This window comes from Hyla sarda, chromosome 4 (genome assembly GCF_029499605.1).
Source record: "Hyla sarda isolate aHylSar1 chromosome 4, aHylSar1.hap1, whole genome shotgun sequence".
Lineage (NCBI taxonomy): Eukaryota > Metazoa > Chordata > Amphibia > Anura > Hylidae > Hyla > Hyla sarda.
Window position 1 is genome coordinate 362631532 of NC_079192.1, and position 12623 is coordinate 362644154.

A 12623-nucleotide genomic window follows, 5' to 3' on the forward strand; every position below is an offset into this window, starting at 1 on the left:
TTTTTCATTTGCACAGCCCACTGTTACAAAGATCTGTTAAATGTTAGTGGGGTGTAAAGGCTCACTGCACCCCTTGTTACATTCCTTGATGGGTGTAGTTTCCCAAATAGTATGCCATGTGGGGTGTTTTTTGCTGTTCTGCCACCATGGGGGCTTCCTAAATGAGACATGCCCCGTAAAAACCATTTCAGCAAAATTCGCTTTCCAAAAGCCCATTGTCACTCCTTCCCTTCTGAGCCCTCTAGTACGCCCACAGAGCATTTTACATCCACATATGATATATTTCCTTACTCAAGAGAAATTGTGTTTCAAATTTTGGGGGACATTTTCACCTATTAACCCTTGTGAAAATGAAAGATTTGGGGTAACATAAGCATTTTAGTGAAAAAAATAAAAAATTTTAATTTTCACGTCCAACTTTATTGAAAATTCGTCAAACACCTGTGGGGTGTTGAGGCTCACTGTACCCATTTTTACATTCTTTGAGGGGTTTACCATGTGGGGAGTTTTTTGCTGTTCTGGCACCATAGGGGCTTCCTAAATTTGACATGCCCCGCTAAAACCATTTCAGCAAAATTCACTCTCCAAAATCCCATTGTCGCTCCTTCTCTTCTAAGCCCTCTAGTGCGCCCACAAAGCACTTTACATCCACATATGAGGTATTTCCTTACTCAAGAGAAATTGGGTTACACATTTTTGGGGGCTTTTTCTTCTTTCCCCCTTGTAAAAATTTAAATTATGGGTCTACAAGAACATGTTAGTGTAAAAAATTAAGAATTTGAATTTTCGCCTCCACTTTGCTGCTATTCCTGTGAAACACCTAAAGGGTTAATAAACTTTCTGAATGTCATTTTGAATACATTGAGGGGTGCAGTTTTCATAATGCGATTCATTATGGGGTATTTCTAACATAAAGACCCTCAAATTCACTTAAAAACTGAATTAGTCCCTGAAAAATTCTGATTTTGAAATTTACTATAAAAATTGGAAAATTGCTGCTGAACTTTGAAGCCCTCTGATGTCTTCAAAAAGTAAAAATATGTCAACTTTATAATGTCAACATAAAGTAGGCATATTATATATGTGAATCAATATATAATTTATTTGGTATGTCTATTTTCCTTACAAGCAGAGAGCTTCAAAGTTATAAAAATGCTAAATTAAAAAAAAAAGTGAAATTTTGGAATTTTTCACCAAGAAATTATGCAAGTATCTACGGAAATTTACCACTAACATAAAGTAGAATATGTCACGAAAAAACTATCTCGGAATCAAATTTATAAGTACAAGCATCCCAGAGTTATTAATGCTTAAATGCTGATGCAAAATCTGCAAAAAATGATCTGGTCCTTAGGGTCAAAATGGGTTTGGTTAAAGGGGTTAAAGTGTACCTGTCGTTAGCAAAAACTTTTTATATAATGAAGATAATACTATTAAATGTATATTTGTTATATACATTGGTTAAAAGTTTTTTTTATATTTTTACGTGAAAAAATTCTGTCCCTGCTGCTATTTCTTGTGTGTCTCTGTGAGGAGACCAAATAAAGGAAGTGAGGGCAGGACAACCAGGGCTGAATGGTAAGTTCAGCTCGAGAGCCATGCCCAGTACAGGAGATTCTGTGGGGGTCCAGCAGTCGGCCACTCTGCGATCAGACACATCCCCTATCCTGTTTGTTCCCCAGACTACCCCTATAACCTATAGGGTCATATTAGACAGCCCAAACTGGCCTGTAAACAAGCATCGATCTTCTAGATCATCGCTCATTTATAGAGCCTATGAGACGGCTCAAGCATCAGGTGGGGAGGGCTTCACGAATTATTGCAGATCATTATTACACATGGAGATGATTGGCTGACGATTTCTTAGCTGGTCAAACGACAAAGAAGTGTTTGCTCATTCCTCGATCAGTTAAAAAAAATAGAGCTATAAAACATGTGCCCACAGAAGATAGTCAGAGACATTATTGGTTCTGTATAAATTTGAGCAGACATAAAAGAGCCTATACCTGAGAAGCATATTGTTACGCCGAGCGCTCCGGGTCCCCGCTCCTCCCCGGAGCGCTCGCTACACTCTCGCTACTGCAGCGCTCCGGTCAGATCCACTGACCCGGTGCGCTGCGATTCCGCCTCCAGCCGGGATGCGATTCGCGATGCGGGTGGCGCCCGCTCGCGATGCGCACCCCGACTCCCGTACCTGACTCGCTCTCCGTCGGTCCTGTCCCGGCGCGCGCGGCCCCGCTCCCTAGGGCGCGCGCGCGCTGGGTCTCTGCGATTTAAAGGGCCACTGCGCCGCTGATTGGCGCAAGTGGTTCTAATTAGTGTGTTCACCTGTGCACTCCCTATGTATACCTCACTTCCCCTGCACTCCCTCGCCGGATCTTGTTGCCATTGTGCCAGTGAAAGCGTTTCCTTGTGTGTTCCTAGCCTGTGTTCCAGACCTCCTGCCGTTGCCCCTGACTACGATCCTTGCTGCCTGCCCCGACCTTCTGCTACGTCCGACCTTGCTTCTGTCTACTCCCTTGTACCGCGCCTATCTTCAGCAGTCAGAGAGGTTGAGCCGTTGCTAGTGGATACGACCTGGTCACTACCGCCGCAGCAAGATCATCCCGCTTTGCGGCGGGCTCTGGTGAATACTAGTAGTGACTTAGAACCGGTCCACTAGCACGGTCCACGCCAATCCCTCTCTGGCACAGAGGATCCACCTCCTGCCAGCCGGCATCGTGACACATATGAATATGTTGTTTCCTTATCCATATTTTAGTTAAAGCTATTTAGAAATATTGCACTTAACTACCTTCTTAACTTAAGCTTGGTCAATTTTTTTTTTAAGTTGAGGGACTAGTGCTCTGAGGGAGTAAAAAGTGTTTGTGACATGTTTTTTTTTTTTTACTGTACCATGGGACAAACCAAAAAAGCCACAGCCAGGAAATATTGGCTTTTGTTTAACCTTTAAAAAAAAAAAAAGGGTTCGGTGGAGAGTCGGAAGGCCGCCATAAAACTTAGAAAGCTAAACCCAGCAGTGGCTGTTTTGGCTTACTGTACCCTAAGGTGTATAGTCACTGTTATTCAGATTTGCCATACATACATCAATGACACCAGGTATAAGACAATTATTTCTGGAAACATTCTGGGAATGTTCTGAGAACATCTCAAGAACTTTTTCTCCTGAAAGATTTTCAGAATACTGGATGAAAATTTTAGACAGAGGTGACTTCTTATTCTTGAACAATGACAGTCTGTCATTGGTTAGCTAATATGATTGTTTATTTCCAAATTTACCCCAAAAACTATCATTTTGGTTAAAAGTATCTGTTCTCTTCAACTTTGATCTAATGTGTATGGAAACCTCAAAACAAAAGAGGAACATTTACTACACTTTACTACTGCTGAGGACTTTAATATTTTAGATATACTGTGTTCATATTACTTAACCTACATAACTTCCATTCTTATTGAAGCCATGACAGCTTTGATAAATCCTAAAAAATCCTGGCTAATTCCTTTTATAGTCCGATAGGTTTTCAATAATGTTTCAATTTTTTTTTATTATTTAGAATAATGCAATAGACTACAATATCCATGATTAAAGAGGAAGAAATGGATATTTGAGGAGAAAAGGGCTTAATAGTTAGATTTTAACTGCCTGACTACTTACTTAGGAAGTTGTTCTCATAGCTGTCTGGCAGTAGCTATACCCAAGCATATACATTCAAAACATGACAAAAACAACGGACCAAGAAGGAGTTTATGGAATTCAATAAAACTCCATTTATGTGAATGTAATGATCATCTATGTGATTACAATATCAGAGTAAAAGGATAAGTTTATTGGGGGAAAACTGTATAAATGAAAGGAGCCTTTAGTATCCTCTTGGGCTGCCCCTAGCCCGAATACAAAATGAGATATGGTTTGGCAAATAGGTTCCTTATGGCATCCTGTGGCACATTTGCCTACAAATGTTGCGGCTGGGCCTGTAGATCCTGCACACTCATAGGTTGTCAAAGCTGGCTCCCCATAAATGCTTAATTGGCAATAAATGGGCACAAACATTCCTGGTAAACCCTTGATGTGTGTTGGAGAGCATTATCCTGCTGAAAAATGCCAGTTGGAAGCCCTGTCATGAGAGATTACACATATGGCTGGAGAATGTCCTGCACACATAATTGAGCTGTTAGCCTGCTTTCACACCATAAAGTTTTAAAGAGCCGTTATAATGTTCCGTTATGAAAACCCTTAAAAACAGCCGTTAAATGGCCATTACAAAATCCCATACGACCGTTACAAAATCCCATTAAAGTCTATGGCTGGCATTTATCATTGTAGTTGTAAGAGAAGCATTTTTCTACACCTTTTTGTGTGTGCTGGTAATGTGTAGGAGCACCAAATTTATTAGATGGTCACAGAGCATTTGATACATTTTGTGCAGGTCACATTTTCTGAAATTTCTCTCTTCACATACACCAAAAAGCTAAGTTAAGTCTGGGCTGGTGCAGTTTTAGAGACTTTTCAGTGGCTTTGCGCCTTTTTTGCGCCTTTTCACAATAAGGCGCAGTTCATAAAACCCGTTCATATTATGTGAAACGCCAAAATCAGTGGATTGCAACTCAAAATCAGCAGAACTGATACTTGTTTCCAGTTACTACATACACCCCGCTGTATACCTGTACAAATATGTTATTAGTTTACTCATATCCTCACCTCATGCTTTTTTCTACCTGTATATTCTGTTGTACCTCACTATGACATGTTTTCATTTTTTTTTAATACATTTTTTTGTCATTTTGAGTGTTTTCTATAGTCAATAACGTTGGTGTAGGTATCAGCAAAAATGTGTACAACAAAAGGCGCTAAAAAGGCCCAAATAAACCCTGCTTGCGCCTTTTTTAGACACAAAAAACAGTCTAAAGACAATGATAAATGTCAGCCTATGGGATTTTTACATTATCCGTTTTAACCCGTCATAGCCCGTTATTAATAATGGACGTTATTTGTGATGGGAGAAAAAACAGTACATGCACTATTTTTCTCCCGTCACAAAATAACGTCCTTTATTAATGACGGGTTAAAACGGATAATGTAAAAATCCCATAGACTTTAATGGCACTTTGTAACGGCCATATGGGATTTTGTAAAGGCCGTTTAACAGACATTTTTAAGGGTTTTCATAATGGAACATTATAACGGCTCTTTAAAATGGGAGAATTATAGTGTGAAAGCAGCCTTAGTGTTTACGAAGTCAACAATATTTCTTCAAGAGGTATGGATATGTGTATGGATCAGGAGAGAAGGCTTTTGGCTGAAGAAGCATATAGCTAACAGCTTTCTTATGTGTATGACCAGCTTTATGCTGCCCTTTCTTATTTGATCTGGAGCCAGTGTTAGTAACATGTGTGCACAGCTAAAGTAAATAGTAACTCCTAATCTGTTGTTTTCACAGGTTCGACTACAAGCTGGACAAGCATATGGATCAACATTTAACTGTATTCTCACAATTTACAGAAATGAATGTGTAAGTATAAAGATACCATGGAAAATCATACACAGGCAGATGAGTCACCCACAATGATCAATCATATAGGAAGCCTATCACTACCCATATACTGTAATTCTCACTTTCTAGTTATCTGGAAGGTTATGAGTGAACGATCGTGCTTGCAATCATTCATTCAAATGACTATTCTCACTGTCATTATTTGTCAGTAGTACAATCTCTGATTCTACAGGGTGGCCCACAGTATTGGATTACATCTTAAGAGCCTGTAGGTATAGATAAGGTAAACTCCCCAGTACGGGTCACCTGTCTAGCCCAGGAATAAGTAAAGTGCCGCCTATAAAAAATCTAAATAGACAAATCGCCAGGTCCAGATGGTTCATCCCCGTGTTCTATACAAATTAAGTAATGTAATAGACAGACTCCTTTTTTTTTATATTCAGGGACTCTATAGTAACAGGGACTGTTCCCCAGGACTGGCACATGGCAAATGTGGTGCTAATATTTAAAAAGGGGACAAAAGGTGACCCCGGGAATTATAGGTCTGTTAGTTTAAAGTCCGTTTTCTGAGAGATGCTATTTTGGAGTATACTGATAAAAATAAATGTATGACTCCACATCAGCATGGCTTTATGAGGGATCAGTCCTGTCAAACTAACCTGATCAGCTTTTATGAGGAGATGAGCTCCAGACTGGACCAGGGGGAATCCCTGGATACCGTATATCTGGATTTTTCCAAAGCATTTGATACGGTGCCACATAAAAGATTGGTGCATAAAATGAGAAGGATCGGGCTGGGGGAAAATGTGTTTAAGTGGGTAAGTAGCTGGCTCAGTGATAGGAAACAGAGGGTGGTTATTAATGGTACTTATTCTGATTGGGTGACTGTTACTAGTGGGGTACCACAGGGGTCAGTCTTGGGTCCTGTTCTAATTAATATATTTATTAATGATCTTTTAGAGGGGTTGAATAGTAAAGTAGCAACCTTTGCAGATGATACTAAACTCTGTAAAGCAGTAAACACTATACAGGACAGTGTACTGTTACAAATTGATCTGGATAGGTTGGAGGTTTGGGGATGGGAAGTGGCAGATGAGGTTCAACACTGATAAATGTAAGGTAATGCATATGGGGAAGAAAAATCTGGGCTGGGATTATGGGGAGACCTAAGGCTTAGGGGAGACTTAGAGAGATCTCTCCCATGATCTATTTATACCCAGGACGGTGTCTATAACAAGGGAGCATCCTCTAAGTTTAGAGGAAAGAAGGTTTCTACACCAGCACAGACTGGGGTTCTTTACTGTAAGAGCAGTGAGATTGTGGAATTCTCTGCCTAAGGTGGTGGTCATGGTTAACTCGGTAAAAGAATTTAAAAGGGGTCTGGATGCAGTTTTGGAGAATAATAACATTATGGGTTATGGATTTTAGATCTATAAGGACAGAAGGTTGATCCAGGGATCTATTCTGATTTTGGAGTTGGGAAGGAATTTTTACCTTGAGTATGAGATTTTTTGCCTTCCTCTGGGTCAACTCAGTAGGGACTCATTAGGGTTATAGGTTGAACTTAATGGAGTCTGGTCTTTTTTACACTTTATGAACTATGTTTCTATGTTATTTATCTATAGTTACATAGTTGCATAGTTAGTACGGTTGAAAAAAGACATACGTCCATCAAGTTCAACCAGGGAATTGAAGGGTAGGGGTGTGGCGCGATATTGGGGAAGGGATGGGATTTTATATTTCTTCATAAGCATTAATGTTATTTTGTTCCAGGAATGTATCTAACCCTGTTTTCAAGCTGTTAATTTTTCCTGCTGTGACCAGTTCCTGAGGTAGACTGTACCATAAGTTCACAGTTCTTATGGTAAAGAAGGCGTGTCTCCCCTTGAGACCTTTTCTTCTCCAGACGGAGGGAGTGCCCCCTCGTCCTTTGGGGGGGGTTTAACCTGGAACAGTTTTTCTCCATATTTTTTGTATGGGCCATTAATATACTTATAAACATTTATCATTTCCCCCCTTAAACGTCTCTTCTCATGACTAAACAATTGTAACTTCTTTAATCGCTCCTCATAGCTAAGATGTTCCATGCCCCATATTAGTTTAGTTGCGCGTCTCTGCACCCTTTCCAGCTCCACAGTGTCCCTTTTATGGACTGGTGCCCAAAACTGAACAGCATATTCCAGGTGAGGCCGTACCAATGCTTTATAAAGGGGGAGTATTATGTCCCTGTCCCTCGAGTCCATGCCTCTTTTTATACATGACAATATCCTGCCGACCGTGGAAGCAGCAGCCTGACATTGCATGCTATTCTGTAGTCTGTGATCTACAAGTACACCCAGATCCGTCTCTACCAGTGACTCTGCCAGTTTAATCCCCCCTAAGACATATGACGCATGCATGTTATTTGTACCCAGATGCTTAACTTTACATTTATCCACATTGAACCTCATTTGCCAAGTGGATGCCCAGACACTTAGTCTATCCAGGTCATCTTGTAACTTATGCACATCCTCTATAGACTGTACCATGCTACAAAGCTTGGTGTCATCTGCAAAGATAGAAACAGAGCTGTTAATGCCATCCTCTATATCATTGATAAATAAATTAAACAACAGTGGGCCCAGTACTGAACCTTGGGGTACACCACTAATAACCGGGGACCAATCAGAGTACGAATCATTGACCACCACTCTCTGGGTATGATCCATGAGCCAGTGTTCAATCCAGTTACAAACTAAAGTTTCCAAACCCAAAGACCTTAACTTACCTGTCAGACGTCTATGAGGGACAGTATCAAACACTTTAGCAAAATCCAGAAACACTATATCCACAGCCATTCCTCTGTCAAGGCTTCTACTCACCTCTTCATAAAAGCAAATTAGATTGGTTTGACAACTTCTATCCTTAGTAAACCCATGCTGGCTATCACTTATAATACAATTATCCCCTATGTATTCCCGTATGTAATCCCTGATAACTCCTTTAAACAATTTACCCACAATGCACGTTAAACTTACTTAACTTACTTAACTATAGTTTAAGAACTCTTGGGTGCAATCCATCTGGCTCTGGAGATTTGCTTACATTTATATTACTTAACTTACCTTGTACCATTTCTACATTAAGCCAGTTCAGTACATTACATGATGTGTTACCAGCACTGACCTGGCCAATGTCAGCTCCTTCTTCCTTAGTATATACAGAACTAAAGAGCCCATTCAGTAGCTCTGCTTTCTCTTTATCGCCTGTGATAACCTCCCCATTATCATTATTAATGGGTCCTACATGCTCTGTCCTCTTTTTTTTGCATTTAAAAAAATATTTAGGATTAGTTTTGCTTTCTTTGGCCACCTGTCTCTCATTTTGAATTTTTGCTGTTTTTATTACATTTTTACAGATTTTATTAAGCTCCTTGTACTGTTTAAATGTTATAGCTGACCCATCAGATTTGTATTTTTTGAAAGCTATTTTTTTTTTTGTTGTTTATTGCTCTTTTAACATCATTTGTCAGCCATGTAGGATTTAGTTTTAATTGTTTATATTTGTTCCCCTTTGGTATATATTTAGCTGTATAGTTATTTAGAGTTGATTTAAAGATGTCCCATTTACCTTCTGTATCAGTATTTGACAAGACCTCCCCCCAGTCTATGTCCTGTAGTGCAGCTCTCAGCCCAGGGAAGTTTGTCTTTTTAAAGTTATATGTTTTTGCCTTCCCCGTCTGTCTTTGTTTTCTACATTTTAAGTCAAAAGTAACTATATTGTGGTCGCTATTACCAAGGTTTTCCCTCACAGTTACACTACCAACCAGCTCTGCGTTGTTGGAAATGATCAGATCCAACAAGGCATGACTTCTTGTTGGGTCCTCCTCAAACTGGCCAATAAATTTATCCTGCAACAAATTTTGGAATTGTTGCCCCTTTGTAGTTTTAGCCAACCCGGACCCCAATCTATATCTGGATAGTTAAAATCTCCCATTATTATCACTGTACCTGCCCGGGCGGCCCTCTCTATTTGTTTATGCAGCCGACCTTCTATCTCTTCAGTGATATTAGGGGGTCTGTAGATTAAACCAAATATTATTTTTTCAGTATTTCCCTACTTTTGTGATTTAACCCACAGTGATTCCACATCCTCCGAATCATCACACACTATGGCATCGTTCACACTGACTTTCATACCACTTCGTACATACAGACAGACTCCACAACCTTTTCTGTTCATTCTATCTTTGCGAAACAATGTAAACCCCTGCAGATTAACAGCCCAGTCCTCGTCCAGCCATGTCTCAGTGACCCCAACTATATCAATATGTTCCTCCAGTATCAAGGCCTCAAGCTCCCCAATTTTATTTGCTAGGCTTCTGGCATTTGTGAACATACACTTTACATTTCCATCCTTTATGTTATTGGGGTTAATGGGATTCAAGGGTATATGTTTTATTTTCCTATGAAGCCTATTCCTATTAACTATTCTAACCCCTCCCTCCGCTCCACCCCCAGGTACATTAATAATTCCCACCTCTCTATCTACACTATCTTCCCCCTCTTTGCTGTAGGTTCCCTCCCCCCAAGTCCCTAGTTTAAACACTCCTCTACCCTTCTAGCCATCTTCACTCCAAGCACAGCTGCACCCTCCCCATTGAGGTGCAGCCCGTCCCTACGGTAGAGGCGGTAGCCGACAGTGAAGTCGGCCCAGTTCTCCATGAACCCAAACCCCTCCTTCCTACAGCAGCTTCTGAGCCACTTGTTTACCTCCCTAATCTCCCGCGGCCTCTCTGGTGTGGCTCGTGGTACTGGCAGTATTTCAGAAAATACTACCTTGGAGGTCCTTGCCTTAAAGGGGTACTCCCGTGGAAAACTTTTTTTTTTTTTAAATCAACTGGTGCCAGAAAGTTAAACAGATTTGTAAATCACTTCTATTAAAAAAATATTAATCCTTCCAGTACTTATTAGGGGCTGTATACTAAAGAGAAATCCAAAAAAGAAATGCATTTCCTCTGATGTCATGACCACTGTGCTCTCTGCTTACCTCTGCTGTCCATTTTAGGAACTGTCCAGAGCAGCATATGTTTTGCTATGGGGATTTTCTCCAGCTCTGGAGAGTTCCTAAAATGGACAGCAGAGGTCAGCAGAGAGCACTGTGGTCATGACATCAGAGGAAATTCATTTCTTTTTTGGATTTCTCTTTAGTATACAGCCCCTAAAAAGTACTGGAAGGATTAAGATTTTTTTATAGAAGTGATTTACAAATCTGTTTAACTTTCTGGCACCAGTTGATTTAAAAAAAAAAAAAAAAGTTTTCCACCGGAGTACCCCTTTAACCCCTTAACCCCTTAAGGACTGAGCCCTTTTTCATCTTAAGGACTCGGCCATTTTTTGCAAATCTGACCACTGTCACTTTAAACATTAATAACTCTGGGATGCTTTTAGTTATCATTCTGATTCCGAGATTGTTTTTTCGTGACATATTCTACTTTAACATAGTGGTAAAATTTTTTGGTAACTTGCATCCTTTCTTGGTGAAAAATCCCAAAATTTTATGAAAAATTTGAAAATTTTGCATTTTTCTAACTTTGAAGCTCTCTGCTTGTAAGGAAAATGGATATTCAAAATAAAAACTTTTTTTATTCACATATACAATATGTCTACTTTATTTTTGCATCATAAAATTGATGAGTTTTTACTTTTGGAAGACACCAGAGGGCTTCAAAGTTCCGCAGCAATTTTCCAATTTTTCACAAAATTTTGAAACTCGCTTTTTTTCAGGGACCAGTTCAGGTTTGAAGTGGATTTGAAGGGTCTTCATATTAGAAATACCCCATAAAGGACCCCATTATAAAAACTGCACCCCCGAAAGTATTCAAAATGACATTCAGTAAGCGTTTTAACCCTTTACGGGTTTCACAGGAATAGCAGCAAAGTGAAGGAGAAAATACACAATCTTCATTTTTTACACTCGCTTGTTCTTGTAGACCCAATTTTTGAATTTTTGCAAGGGGTAAAAAGGAGAAAATTTTTACTTGTATTTGAAACCCAATTTCTCTCAAGTAAGCACATACCTCATATGTCCATGTTAATTGTTCAGCGGGCGCAGTAGAGGGCTCAGAAGGGAAGGAGCGTCAAATGGTTTTTGGGGGGCATGTCACATTTAGGAAGCCCCTATGGTGCCAGAACTGCAAAAAAAAACCCACATGGCATACCATTTTGGAAACTAGACCCCTCGGGGAACGTAACAAGGGGTAATGTGAACCTTAATACCCCACAGGTGATTCACGACTTTTGCATATGTAAAAAAAAAAAAAAAAATTTTTTTACCTAAAATGCTTGGTTTCCCTAAAGTTTTACATTTTTAAAAAGGGTAATAGCAGAAAATACACCCCAAAATTTGAAGCCCAATTTCTCCCGATTCAGAAAACACCCCATATGGGGGTGAAAAGTGCTCTGCTGGCGCACTACAGGTCTCAGAAGAGAAGGAGTCACATTTGGCTTTTTTGAAGGAAATTTTGCTCTGGGGGCATGCCGCATTTAGGAAGCCCCTATGGTGCCAGGACAGCAAAAAAAAAACACATGGCATACCATTTTGGAAACTAGACCCCTCGGGGAACGTAACAAGGGGTAAAATGAACCTTAATACCCTACAGGTGTTTCACGACTTTTGCATATGTAAAAAAAAATAAAAAAATTTACCTAAAATGCTTGGTTTCCCAAAAAATTTACATTTATACAAAGGGTTAAAGCAGAAAATACCCCCCAAAATTTGAAGCCCAATTTCTCCCGATTCAGAAAACACCCCATATGTGGGAGAAAAGTGCTCTGCTGGCGCACTACAGGTCTCAGAAGAGAAGGAGTCACATTTGGCTTTTTGAAAGCAAATTTTGCTCTGGGGGCATGCCGCATTTAGGATGCCCCTATGGTGCCAGGACCGCAAAAAATACCCACATGGCATACCATTTTGGAAACTAGAGCCCTCGGGGAATGTAACAAGGGGTTAAGTGAACCTTAATACCCCACAGGCGATTCACGACTATTGCATATGTAAAAAAAATTAAAATTTTTTTACCTAAAATGCTTCTTTTCCCAAAAACTTTACATTTTTAAAAAGGGTAAAAGCAGAAAATACCCCCCAAAATTT

At 39.9% G+C, this 12623-nt stretch overlaps 1 protein-coding gene across 1 annotated transcript in view; it reads left to right on the forward strand.

Moving 5' to 3' along the window:
• The window catches only part of SLC25A48 (solute carrier family 25 member 48), a 183620-nt gene that overhangs the window by 53869 nt on the left and 117128 nt on the right, over window positions 1–12623 (forward strand). Inside the window, exon 3 of the mRNA XM_056569460.1 lies at window positions 5439–5510. Coding sequence (XP_056425435.1) covers window positions 5439–5510 — 72 coding nt within the window. The remainder of the gene's footprint in view (window positions 1–5438; window positions 5511–12623) is intronic.